This window comes from Balaenoptera acutorostrata, chromosome 2 (genome assembly GCF_949987535.1).
Source record: "Balaenoptera acutorostrata chromosome 2, mBalAcu1.1, whole genome shotgun sequence".
Taxonomy (NCBI): Eukaryota; Metazoa; Chordata; class Mammalia; order Artiodactyla; family Balaenopteridae; genus Balaenoptera; species Balaenoptera acutorostrata.
In genome coordinates, this window is record NC_080065.1 from 4,191,035 (window position 1) to 4,203,272 (window position 12,238).

Here is a 12,238-nt window from a genome sequence, read left to right on the forward strand (position 1 = left end):
CTGTGACCCCGTGACAGGCGACACCAGGACACTGCATACCACTGGCCCCAGGTCACGGTCTGCAGAGTCCACGGCAGCAGCTCATACCCACTACACACAGGTGTGCACAAACACACACACTGCACCCATGTATACACTGCACACAGTTCACACATGCATGCACACTGCACCCACGCATACATGGACACACGTGTGCGCACACAGTTCTCAAGTCTCAGACTAAGGATGACAAACATATTTAATCAATGCCCAAAATACCTTTATATACGTATAAACAAGTTAAATTTCCCTTGACTTAAAGACTGCTGTCACGGCCTTCCCTGCTTATCCTGGAGATGGGAAAGTTGAGAACACAAGTCTGAATCCACGGGGAAGCAGCAGTGTGGCTGAACGCAGAGACAGGGCCGAGAGAGAGCCAGCGCACAGGGTGGTCTTCTAAAGAACCTGCATTCTGACGTGGGATAAAGCCAGCTTTCCCTCCTCCCGATGTTCGGTCCTCTGCCCGAGCGCAAACACAGCTTGCGCAGGAGCTGAGAAGGACGCGTTCCCAGGTGGGTCTCAGGCTTGGCTGGATCCGGAGCCACAAGGAGGTGACGCAGGCCGCAGAGTCCACAGCACCCGAAGGTCAGCAGAACGGAGGCTACAGAATGTTTACATGTTATTTTCCTTTCGATGAGGCAGCACCGTCTCCCGGGCAGGGATTTCCCAGCCCGAGGGCTACATCTGTCTCTGCTTGTGCTTCGGGTTGGTCTTGCAGTAGACGAACCACCGCCCGCGCCTCTTGACCAAATAGCAGCCCTTGCAGCGCTTCTTGAGGACGCCCTTGGTCTTGAAGCCCAGGGCCGGCTGCTGCAGGCCGAGTGCCGGGCGCGCGGAGAGGAGCGCGGCCGCCGGGCTGGGGGGCGCACCGACCCGAGGGCAGGCGCGCGGGGGGCACTGCGCGAGCGCGGAGAGCGGGCGGCCACCCAGGTGCAGCAGGGGACCCACGGCGGAAACCACTTTCCTTAGGAGAGCGGTGGCCATATCGTGGCTGGATCTAGGGAGAAAGAGGAAAAGTTGTCACAGCTGCCGGTGGTTCCTGCCCCCGAGAAAACCTCCTTCCCCGCGTCCCTGCGGTCGGAACACAGGCCGCGGGTCCCGGAATCCGCGCGCCCCCCGGGAGGGCACGAGCGCGGCGAGCCGCACCGTGTCCCCGCCCGGCGCCGAGACCCCCGCCCGGCCGCCGGGGCCAGACGAGGCCCGCGTCCAAGCGACCCCGGTGCGGCCGGGCCGCTGGGCGGGGGCAGAGAGCACGAGGTCCGGAACGGTGCCCGGCTCGACGGGATCAGCACCCGTTTCCCACCGCAATGACCTCCGCCCGCGTCCCACCCGGGGAAGCCGAGGCCAGGGGTCCCCAGAACGCGCCCTTCCTGAGCCCGGAAACCCCGCCGCCTCCCCTGCCCCTCGGGACCCCCGGAACCCCACCCCACGACCCCCACCTGGAAAGAGTCCTTCCCTGCCCGCCGGCAGCGCGCCTCTTCAGCCCCTGCGCCTGCGCCCTCGGCAGCGCCTGCGCAGTGGGGCGGAGATGCCGTCGTCCGGAGTGTCCGCCAGGAAGGAAGATGGCAGCAGGGTCACGTGGCGGTCCCCGCGGGGCGGAGCCACGTGGGTGCGGGAGTCGCGGAGCGCCGGGTTCCTCCCGGGTGGGTTGCCTTTCCCCTCCCCAGTCCCCTGCGTATTCAGCCCGCCTCGCCCTCCCGGGACCCTGCGCCCTCCTTCCGGGACTCCCCCAGCCCTGTGGGCCACCAGGCGGCTAAGCTTTGGGGGGCGCTCCCGGGTGGAGGAGGAGGGATGAAAAATGGGAACAAAAGTAGGTATTTTGAATGAAAAAGAAGTCACAACCAAGTAGACTTTTTAAAAAGCTGATAAATATCAGTGTCAAAACAAAATCTAGAAAAACCTCATGTTTGTATTAAGTGGACATCCTGGGAGAAATGTGGCGAGGCTCAGGGGAGCGCATGGAAATAGGCCCTGGTTCTAACTGATTGCAGTTAAATTTATTTCCTCCAACATCTTATTATGAAAACTTTCAAACACAGAGAAAAGTTGAAAGACACTTATGGCGAACACCCACGTACCCACTGCCCAGATTCCACAGTGAAATCGCCACGCATGTCTTTCCAGGCTGTGTCTGCGTGGACACAACTACTTTCCACGCATACGAAGGTGAGCTGCACACGGGGTGCACCTACGCGCCGCCCTGGCACCGCACGCGCACCCCTGACCCGGCTGCAAGCTGTGGCCCCTGCCCAGGTGAGCTCGGGCCTGCCTCTGAGCATACGTCCGTGGACACCTTTCCGATCCGGGAGGTATTCTGGGCACTGTCGCCTCTCATTGCCACACCTCCCTGGAGTCCAGGCTGTGGGTGCCCTCAGCTCCTGGGCAGTGGGATGCGCGACTCCACCCCAGCTCTGGGACTGCTCCCTGCGCCCACCGCCCTCGCCCATCGGGGGCTGGCCGTGTGGGCTAACCCTCCCGACGGGTCTCTGCACAGGCCGTTTGGAGGAGGCCATGAGGGGCAGGAGAGAAGCAGGGCCGGGACCGCGAGCCAGCGTCCTGCCCAGGTGTGCTCCAGAGCAGCGGGCCTTTCGGGGCTAACCTGCATGAGGGATGCCATCGGCTGCGCTTTACTGGTAGTTTCACTGGGCTCTGCTGCAGAAACCCCAGAACCACAAAGAAATGCGCTCTGTCCAACATGATGTACTTCCAGTTTCCTCTAAGCAAGGACTCATCTCCAACATTCACAACTTTCAACATGTAACTCCCCATGATTATCCGTTACCATCGAAGGTAAGCACTGCATCTTCCGTTTCCATCCTCCCCTGCCCTGCCCCTGGTAAGTGGAGCATCGCTAAGTGCTAAGGTTGCGCGGAGTTCCCCGCCTTATCCGGGCTGAGCCCCAGCCCACCGCTACACCAGCCGGCCGCACCTGCCTGACCGCACCGCGCGTGCGCGCCTCCCCGGGCGAGGTAAATCCCGGCCGAGCGGTCCCTGCGGAGGTCGTGCGCATGCGTCGGCGCTCGGCGCGTCGGCGCGCGGGGTCGAGGGTCAGCTTGAAAGATGGCGGCGGTGGTGACCTTCCTCAGGCTGCTGGGCCGGGGAGGCGCGGCGGCGCGGAGCCTGCCCGGGGCCGCCAGGTGCTTCGGGGTGCGGACCTCGCCGACCGGGGAGAAGGTCACGCACACCGGCCAGGTAACCCCTGCGGCGCGGAGAGCGCCCTTCCCCTCGGGGCGCCCAGGTGGGCGGAGCCCCGGCTCGGCCCCCGTGTCCCCGGGGTCCAGCGCCCCGGGGCCCCCGGTGCCCCTGGTGCCCCAAGCTCAGTGCCCGTGGTCCAGTCGCCCAGCACCCCGGTCCCTCCTGTTCCTCCGGCCCAGCACCCGGGTCCCACGGTCCAGTCCCTCGGGGCCCCGGGCGCAGTACCCGCAGTCCAGTCCCCCAGTGCCCCTGACGCCCCAGACGCAGCGTCTAAGGTCCCGTTTTCGGTCTCCCCGTCCGTCCGGGGCCCCGGGCCCAGTACCCGCAGGGGTCCCGAGGGGCTGTCTGCAGCCACTGTGGTCTCATCCTCCGAGCGAACTCGGAAACAAGACTGTTATCCCGGGGTAGCCCCTTGGTTACTGTGGGGAGAATTCCGGTGGAGTCGGAGACTGCCAACTGTGTGGGTCCGATCTCCTCATGTTTGTGTAACGTTGAATACCACATTTTAGTAACTCGAGGGTCTGCTGTCGAGTTACTGAAATACAAACACAGCGTTAGGCTATGATCCTCAGCCCAAAGATGAGGGAGTGAGTACCTGTGTTGTTAAAAAAGGTCATGGAGCAGGTTCGGAGAGGAAGGAAGCTCTGGGGCCTGTGAGATCGAAGGCGGGTGTCCCCCCTCTGCCAGGACTGCTCTCCTCTGCGCCTTCCCCACCTTGCTGCTTCGAATTCAGACTACTGCCTGATGTCACGTTAGGAATCCTGCTGAAAAATGCCCCTGGGCGCGCAACTACACTTACTCCTGGTGTGTGTGATCATGAATGGCCTAAACGTTGAGAAAACACTTTTCCTGAAACATTTATGATTGGTATAAGATACAGAATTGGGCCGTAAAAAATCACATATGGTCTTTTTCTTTTCAGGTTTATGGCAATAAAGACTACAGGAAAGTTCGATTTGTGGGTCGTCAGAAAGAGGTGAGTGAAAGATCTAGTAAAAGAGAGGTGAGCTTTCATAAAACTTTTTATAATGAAGAAGAAATAAATACTAACCTGTAAAACTTAAGTAAATTCTCCCCAAATTGTGAGCACTCTAGAATCTCTGGAATTCTGCATTTCTTCTACATGTTAAACATGTCTAGTTCTGTTTTGTTTTTTTTCTCCCTGAAATATGTAACATGACATGTTGTGAGTATTGTTTTAGCTTTCATGTAAATGGGCGTGATCTTTTCTTTCTCTTCTGTGCCTTATACTTCTGAGACTCTCAGGTTAAAGCAGAGTCACAGCAATTTTTAAAAATTACTCTTTCAGTCACTTTTTGGAGTATGTTTTCCACGGTTCACAACATATAGATTAGGCTGGTTCTTTCAGGGACTTCGGCCGACAAGCTGAAGACAGCACATGGGTGGGTCTTCCCTGAGTGGGTCTGAAACACCAGTGCAACCGCTGGACACTGGAATCCTTTCGCCTCAGTGGCGTGCTTTCTTCCCACTTCCTCTCTCCTGTGCCTGCCGCCTCAGAGGGAGTCCTCAGCGCCCTGGCTCAGGCCTCCCTCCACCCCTCCCCAGCAGTCACCTGGCGTCACTCCTCCCCTTCAGGCAGCCTGTCGCTTCTTCCTGCCACCCTCAGCTGTCCCTAAATCGCATCTCCCCTCCCTTTGACCTTGGTTACGTTGTCCATCCCCAGGGTCTGGTTTCCTACTTCCGTTCCCACTTTAAGGGTGTCGTGGGGTGGGGTCTGGCCCTCTGGATGGAGCAGTTCCAGCAGATGCGTCCTGAAGCCCTGGGGTCGACCCTGCCTCCAGCTTTCCATCTCGGCCTGTCACACTCCTCTCCCCTGGGAATTCTATCATGGCTTCTGGTTTCTGATTGCCCTCGCTGGGGACAGACATCAGGGAGCAACTTAAACACCAAACCAGACATTCCAGAGTTCGTGAAGCCAGTAACGTGTGAATGGAGGGGGCAGTGCTGGTGATGTCGCCTCGCTCAGACTGTCAGCTCGCCACAGTCCTGAGCCGGCTGCTACCCTTGACCTCTCCCCACTCGGCATCTCTGGGGCCTTTTCCTGTCCGAGATCGTGAGCGTCCAGGGGCCCATGCTCATGTAAGATGTGCAGCAGGTCTCTCTGGCTTTCATTCTTGCGACAAAAATTTGGCGTTTAGTAGTATTTAGAAAGTTTTGGTTTCCAAGAGACTGTTGTTTTAAAAGACCTTTAGGCATGCTGAAAAACTGCACAGAGAGTACGAGTTCCTATATCCCTCCCCCCTCCACAGTGTCCCTGTTATTCTCCTCTTGCCTGAGTGCGCTGCCTTTGTGAGAAGTGACAGGTTTGGACACTTGCTGAATATTGATACGTTGTGTTAACTCAAGTCGGGGGTTTAGGTTTATGTGGTAGGTTCACTCTTGGTGTCGTATGTTCTGTGGGTTTGGACAAGTGCATAACGTCTCATATCCAGCACTGCAGTATGATGCAGAGTATTTCACTGCCCTAAACTCCCCTGTGTGTCACCTCCTCATCCGCCCGCCTGACAGTCCCTGACAGCCACCGATCTTACTGTCTCTGCGGTTTTATTTGGGTGAATTTTAAGAAATAAACTGAATGTGCTCTTAGTCTGAGGAACGAGGAGAGCAGGAAGCTGGGCGGTCGAGCCGCCTTCGCAGGAAAGGTGGGAAGCGTCCGCGTGTGGCTGCAGCGAGTCTGCCCAGGAGCCCACAGCCCTTGGCGTAGGACCGGCCTTGTGGAGAGGAGATGCTCGTGAAGAACGGGGCCCAGCCGCCGCCCCCAGGGAGGGGCAGAAGTCAGCCTGTAGTGGTCCTGTGTCACCGGAGGGGGGTAGAGGGCCCAGCCGACCTCCTGTTCCTCTGCGGCGATGGGAGTATTTTCGTTACTTCGTGGTTACACACATGGAATTAAAAGCCGACGCTTCCTGCCCGAGAGCGATGGGCGCCCGCGGCATCCTCAGGCGGAGGGAGGTGCTGGGCCCTGAAGTTGGTTAGCATGGCTGTTGTGCCGTGTTTGTCAGTCGGGTGGACCCTGTGGGGCTCCGTTTTCGGGGCGTGGGGCCCCCGGGGCATGGACAGCAGTGGGGACAACACAGCCACATGCGTTCTGAGGGGGCTGCACTTCCTCACTCCCTGCTCCCTTTCCGGAAATAGGAATCCCAGGGAAGGCTTTGGGATAGCATCATCTCTAGCCGGCACAGCTTTCCAAAAACAGGAATGTCGTCCCCGTTCTGCGGGCTCAGGGCGTCAGCACTGCTGAGTGTCTCAGTGGCAGCGGGTGGGAGGGCTCTGGCCCGCGTTCGGTGTTCCTGGGTGCACGTGGATTATATGCTCAAATTCTGCGAAACTCAGCACCCCTCCCACCGTTGTTTGTAAAGATCGATCCTTGTTTTCTTCTCTTCACTGCAGCCTCGGGCCCCTCTGGGTGCAGGTGGGGTTCTGGGCGCCAGAGCGGGGAGCCACGTGGCCTTGGTCCTCCGGGACTGACGGGGCACACTTCTCACCATCGTGGTGAGCAGATGCTGGGGTTACTCACGGAGCCAGAATCACAGTGACCTCGGGCAGCGTTTACACCCCGAGTGTTTCATCTGCGTGCTTGTCTGCAGAGGAGTCTGAAAGGGGAAGAGCAGGGCCCCACCTCTGACCGTGTTTGTCCTCTGTTACCGTGTTCTGATCCCGTGACCCTTTGGCCTCCAGAGGTGGGGGACCTTCGAGATGTGCTCTTGCTGTTTTGCACCCTGAGTGTGTCAGCTGGGGTGGGATCCCGCAGCCCCATCAGATCAGATTGGGGTCTGTGTGTGGGTCCAGCTGCTGCCCGTAACGTTGGGCTTCTGCCGGGCCGTGCATGGCGGTTCCGGTTCTGGTTCTGGTTCTGGCTGCTGGGGGTGAGCATCTCCAGCTTCCTCAGCTCAGACGACACTCTGTGCCTCCCAGCTGAGTACCCGCACCAAGAGAAGCTGGCGCTCCGAGGAAAGAGGAGCAGTGCGTCGCTCTTCCCTTTATTTAGCGGCTTGGAAGTCATGAGCTGATTCCTTCCGGTAAGGAAATCAGTGGATTTAGAGCGTCTCTGTGGCCGCGGGCTCAAGCACGTTGTGTGTCCGTGCTTCGTGGTTTTGGTGCCGCCGTCCCTCCAGTTTCCCACGTGGAGCAGCCCTTGTAGTCGGAGGCTGCCTTTCCCTCCGTCGCAACGTGGCTCAGCCTCATCTGTCGCGTTTCCTGCTCGGGACCCCGCACCAGCTGTTATTTCAGAGCCCGGCCCCCATAGTGAAGCGGTCGTGGGGACCGCGTGGCTCCCGGCCCCTGGGTCAGCTGCTGCTTCTGGTCTTTTCCCGCAGATAGAGTAGGAGAGCGTGTGTGCGCATGTGTGTCCGTGTGCAGGTGTGAGAGGGAGGGTGGGGCAGGGCCAGGAGAGAACAGGTGACGCTGCACGTGAGGCGGGCTGTTAGCAGGGTGAATTCAGGTAGAGACAAAGGAGAATTCTTTGTACTGTTGTAATTCTTGCTGCTTTTCTGTAAGTTTGAAATTATATCCAAATGAAAAGTTAAAGGTGTGTGTACATGTATTTCATTACTTGTGTATTTTGAAGATCTGCACTGATAGTATTTAAATGAAACGGCACAGAACGTGCCTTTGCTGGCAGGGTGTGCGTGTATGTGGGGGTGGTCTACATTGATGTAAATTCCACGAGCGCGTCCAGTGTGTGTGCTTGTCTGTACGAGCTTCTCCTCTCTGTCTTTTTCCAGGTGAATGAGAACTTTGCCATCGACCTGATAGCAGAGCAGCCTGTGAGCCAAGTTGAGAGTCGAGTGATATCGTGTGACGGTGGGGGAGGCGCCCTGGGCCACCCCAAAGTGTACATAAACCTGGTAACGTGCCATCCGTCCCCGGACCCCCGTCCGTCTGTCCTGTCCTCACCCCACTGGTCTCACCCTCTCCCACTCGGCCTTGCCCACAGACCATACGACAGGGGCCGAACAACGGGCGTGTCCAGGGCAGCTTTGACTGTGACGTGTGTGCAACGGCCTTAGTGTCACCAGCGCTGCTTTCCCTCAGACTTGTAGGCGTCTGTCTTTCCCAGGGAACCATCGTGTCGGTGCCTGTGTGATCGGTTACCTTGTTGATAACTGCACGCACAGAGCCTTTGAGAAGGAGAGCAGTACACTGGGTGTTAGAGCAGAGAGGGAGGCCTCGGGATAAAGCTCAGGCGCATGTCCGCCCCTGCTGCCGTGTCCGGGCTGGACCCCGGCCCCGAGGGGGGGGCCTCTGCTCCGCGCCCCACCCTGCAGTCCTTCCAGGCCCCTGCTCGAGGGCCGGGAGGGGGACGGGGACCGAGCGTGTGTTCCAGGGCAGGGAGCCTGCTACCCCAGCGAGTCTGGGTGGAGCGGGCTGGACCCAGGGCCTCCGGCACAGCCACGTCCAGCGTCGGGCAGTGACCCCGGAGCTCCGTGGGCGCCCCTGGTTGGCTGTGTGTTTCCAGTGTCTGCTTTCAGTGGCTGAGGTCTACCTGTCTCTAGATTGATGTAGAATACGGAAATAGGAGATCTTTCCCTTTGAATTTTCCAGGACAAAGAAACAAAGACGGGGACGTGCGGCTACTGTGGCCTGCAGTTCCGGCAGCCCTGCCACTAGGGCCGCGAGGGCAACTCGGTGACACGGACTCCGTCTCTATTGCCGAATAAAGGGTGTTGTTCTCCAGGATGCCGCGCACAGCTGTTTCTCTCACACAGGTTCACTTAGGACTGTGGCTTAAGGTGGCGTCCCCTCCCGGGCCCCCGCCACATGCTCTTCCCCCCGCAGGACCGCAGCGGGGGCTGGAAGAAACCGGGGGCCGGGGGAGGGGTGACGTGGCCGCTTGGGGGCCTCGGGCTCCGGCCCGGCTCCGCCCCCGTCACTCATCCGCTGTCGCTCTTTCTGCCCATCTGATCCTCAGGCTCCGTCCAGTGTCTTAAATCCCAAGAAGTTAAGTACCTGTTTGAAGGTGTTAGCAGTCACGTATGGTCCAAATCAAGTACAATTTGTGTATTTAAAACAGTAGTGATTACGATGTATTATAACACAAAAAATAAAAATTAATATTATGCGGGAAGAGAATGGAGGCTTGGTGGGGTGATGGGAATTCCAGGAGGAAAAAGCGATGCACGGGGGGCCGGGGAAGCGGCACCTACACCAGAGAAGATTCCTGAGCTGAGGGAGAAGCCACAGATCACAGGGCACACCAGTGCTCAGCAGAACTGGTGGGAAAAGACACAACTGGGTGCATTCAGATTATAAAAGCTAAGTTGATGAAACACTAAACTTTATAGAGTCTAGAGAGAACAAGACCGTTTAAGCTTCCGGATGAAAGGAGAGATGACCATAGTGGCAGAATTACCGGAAGGGCGTCTGGCATCCACCTTCAACCCTGGAAGCTGGAGGTGGTAAGTGGCGCTAGCAGTCAGGAATCCTGGGCACGACCAATGTGAAATACACTGGCAGAGGAGCACTGGATGTGGAGAATTCGGGGAGCCGCTCCTGGGCCCCAGCCAGCCCACGGGGCGGGGGAGGCGGGGGCCCCTCAGCTTGAGCCAGCTCACACAGGGTGGGTGCGGCCCCGAGTGCAGGGTGCTCACCGAGGCTCTTGTGGAGCCGGAGCTGCAGGCCCAAGGCCTCAGGTAGTGGACTTAGGGGCTGGCTGTGCAAAGCAGGTCTGCGACGTGGGGGCAGGGTGGGAGGAAAAGGAGGTCGGGGGTCCTGGGCGTCCCTCAGGTGGGGCGGGTGTGGATGGAACGAGTCTCCAGGTCTCCGCTGCTTTCTGGAAGTGTCTCACATCTAATCACGAGGAGCGTGGGTGCAGCGTGCCAGAGGCGTGTTGAAGTCTCACACCCACTGGGGGTCTGTGCACCTCCCAGTGCCCTCTGGCTTGGCGCTCTGTTTAAGGAGCTGCATTTGAGGCTCTGCTGTTAGTTTCTGTGGCTCGTCTGTTCCGTTTCTATCTCTAACAAGACATCTGCCTTTGAGTCTGCTCTGCCTGTGCCTCATTGGGCCACACCTACTTCATTTGCTTAGTATTTGCACGTTAATTTTCTTAGTCCTTTCTTCTTCACCATTAATGTGTCTATGTTTTTATTGTATCTCCAAATATTATGTCTCCAATATAATCTCCAATATACAATATATTGGTGCTTGGTATATTGTATACCAAATAGATTTCTTACCCAGTTTAAAGTCTTCCATCTCCTAATTGGACATTTTAGTCCATTTCTACTTAGTTTAACAGCTGGCGTCTTTAGGTTTAAATCCACCGTCTCATTCTGTCCCATTTGTCCCAGCTCTCCCATTCTTCTCTTTCTCCTTTACATGAAAGGATTTATTTTTTCATTCTCTTTTCCTCTCATATGGTACAAGTTGATTTTTCTTCAAATGAAAAAAGTCAGGTGAAAACTGGGGAAAATAATGGCAGATCATAAGATTTAAAAAATTCCTAATAAGCCAAAATACAGGTCAGTATGAAAGACACCCAATTTTGAGGGAAATTGGGAAAAGGCATAACAGACACTCTGTAAAAGAAATACAGATGGCCAGTGCACGTGCATGTAAAGATAGACCCCGGATACCTGATACACGGCCAGACCCGGGGGCTTGGCTGCATGTGCCCAGGGGAGCTGAGTTGTGCACCAGAATGTGAAGATCCTAAGGCAGGGCTCCCCAACCCTTGGGCCACAGACCGGTACCGGTCCATGGCCTTTTAGGAACCGGGCCGCACAGCAGGAGGTGAGCAGCAGGCAAGTGAAGCTTCATCTGTATTTATAGCCGCTCCCCGTTGCTCACATTACCGCCTGAGCTCCACCTCCTGTGAGATCGACGGCATTAGGTTCTCGTAGGAGCGTGAACCCTGCTGTGAACTGCACACGCAGGGGATCTAGGTTGCACGCTCCTTGTGAGAATCTAATTCCTGATGATCTGAGGTGGAGCTGAGGCGGTGATGCTAGTGCTGGGGAGGGGCTGCAAATACAGATTATCATTAGCAGAGAGGTTTGCACAGAGACCATAATAAATTAGTTGCTTGCAGACTCATATCAAAACCCTATCAGTGAGTGGCAAATGAAAAATCTCAGGGCTCCCACTGATTCTGCATTATGGTGAGTGGTATAATTATTTCGTTGTATATTACAATGTAGTAATAATAGAAATAAAGTGCACAATAAATGTAATGCACTTGAATCATCTCAAAACCATCCCCTCCCCCCCAAGTCCGTGGACAAATTGTCTTCCATGAAACCGGTCCCTGGTGCCAAGAAGTTGGGGACCGCTGTCCTAAGGTGTCGATGCCAAGTGTGGAAAAGGTACATGCAAGGGTGTTCATTTTACACTCGGCAAATTACACAAAAATATGGGCCTGGTGAGTGAGGTTCTTTTCTTTATATGTAGATAGTATGAAGCCATTAGAAATGATACGGATCATAGCAGCACTACGCACAATAGCCAAGACTTGGAAGCAACGTTAAGTGTCCATTGACAGACAAATAGATAAAGAAGTTGTGGTACATATATACAGTGGAATACTACTCAGCCATAAAAAAAGAATGAAATAATGCCATTTGCAGCAACATGGATGGACCTAGAGATTTTCATGCTAAGTCAGAAAGAGAAAAACATATGATTTTACTCATATATGGAATCTAAAATACGACACAAATGAACTTATTTACAAAACAAATAGACTCACAGATGTAGAAAACAAACTTACAGTTACCAAAGGGAGGGGGTAAATTAGGAGTACGGGATTAAAATATACACACTACTATATATAAAGTAGATAAACAACAAGGACCTAGTGTATAGCACAGGGAACTATACTCACTATCCTGTAATAAATTATAATGGGAAAGAATATGAAAAAATACGCATAACTGAATCATTTTGCTGTACACCTGAAACTAACACAATATTGTAAACCAACTATGCTTCAATTATAAAAAAGAAAAAAAGGTCCTTTTAGTTCTGTCCCCTACAGTACAACAACATT

General features: G+C 55.6%; 2 protein-coding genes across 2 annotated transcripts; one reads left to right on the top strand and one right to left on the bottom strand.

Moving 5' to 3' along the window:
• Positions 1-220: 220 nt before the first annotated feature.
• Positions 221-1,677, bottom strand: MRPL36 (mitochondrial ribosomal protein L36). Its single transcript, XM_057541684.1, has 2 exons — positions 1,479-1,677; positions 221-1,036 (listed from the first exon to the last, which is right to left on the bottom strand). Exon 2 carries the CDS (start codon positions 1,021-1,023, stop codon positions 718-720), a length of 306 nt encoding a protein of 101 aa, XP_057397667.1. The 5' UTR covers positions 1,024-1,036; positions 1,479-1,677; the 3' UTR covers positions 221-717.
• A 1,383-nt stretch (positions 1,678-3,060) lies between these two features.
• NDUFS6 (NADH:ubiquinone oxidoreductase subunit S6) lies at positions 3,061-8,929 on the top strand. Its single transcript, XM_007191653.2, has 4 exons — positions 3,061-3,231; positions 4,157-4,210; positions 7,977-8,099; positions 8,797-8,929. Exons 1-4 carry the CDS (start codon positions 3,100-3,102, stop codon positions 8,860-8,862), a joined length of 375 nt encoding a protein of 124 aa, XP_007191715.1. The 5' UTR covers positions 3,061-3,099; the 3' UTR covers positions 8,863-8,929.
• Positions 8,930-12,238: the final 3,309 nt, after the last annotated feature.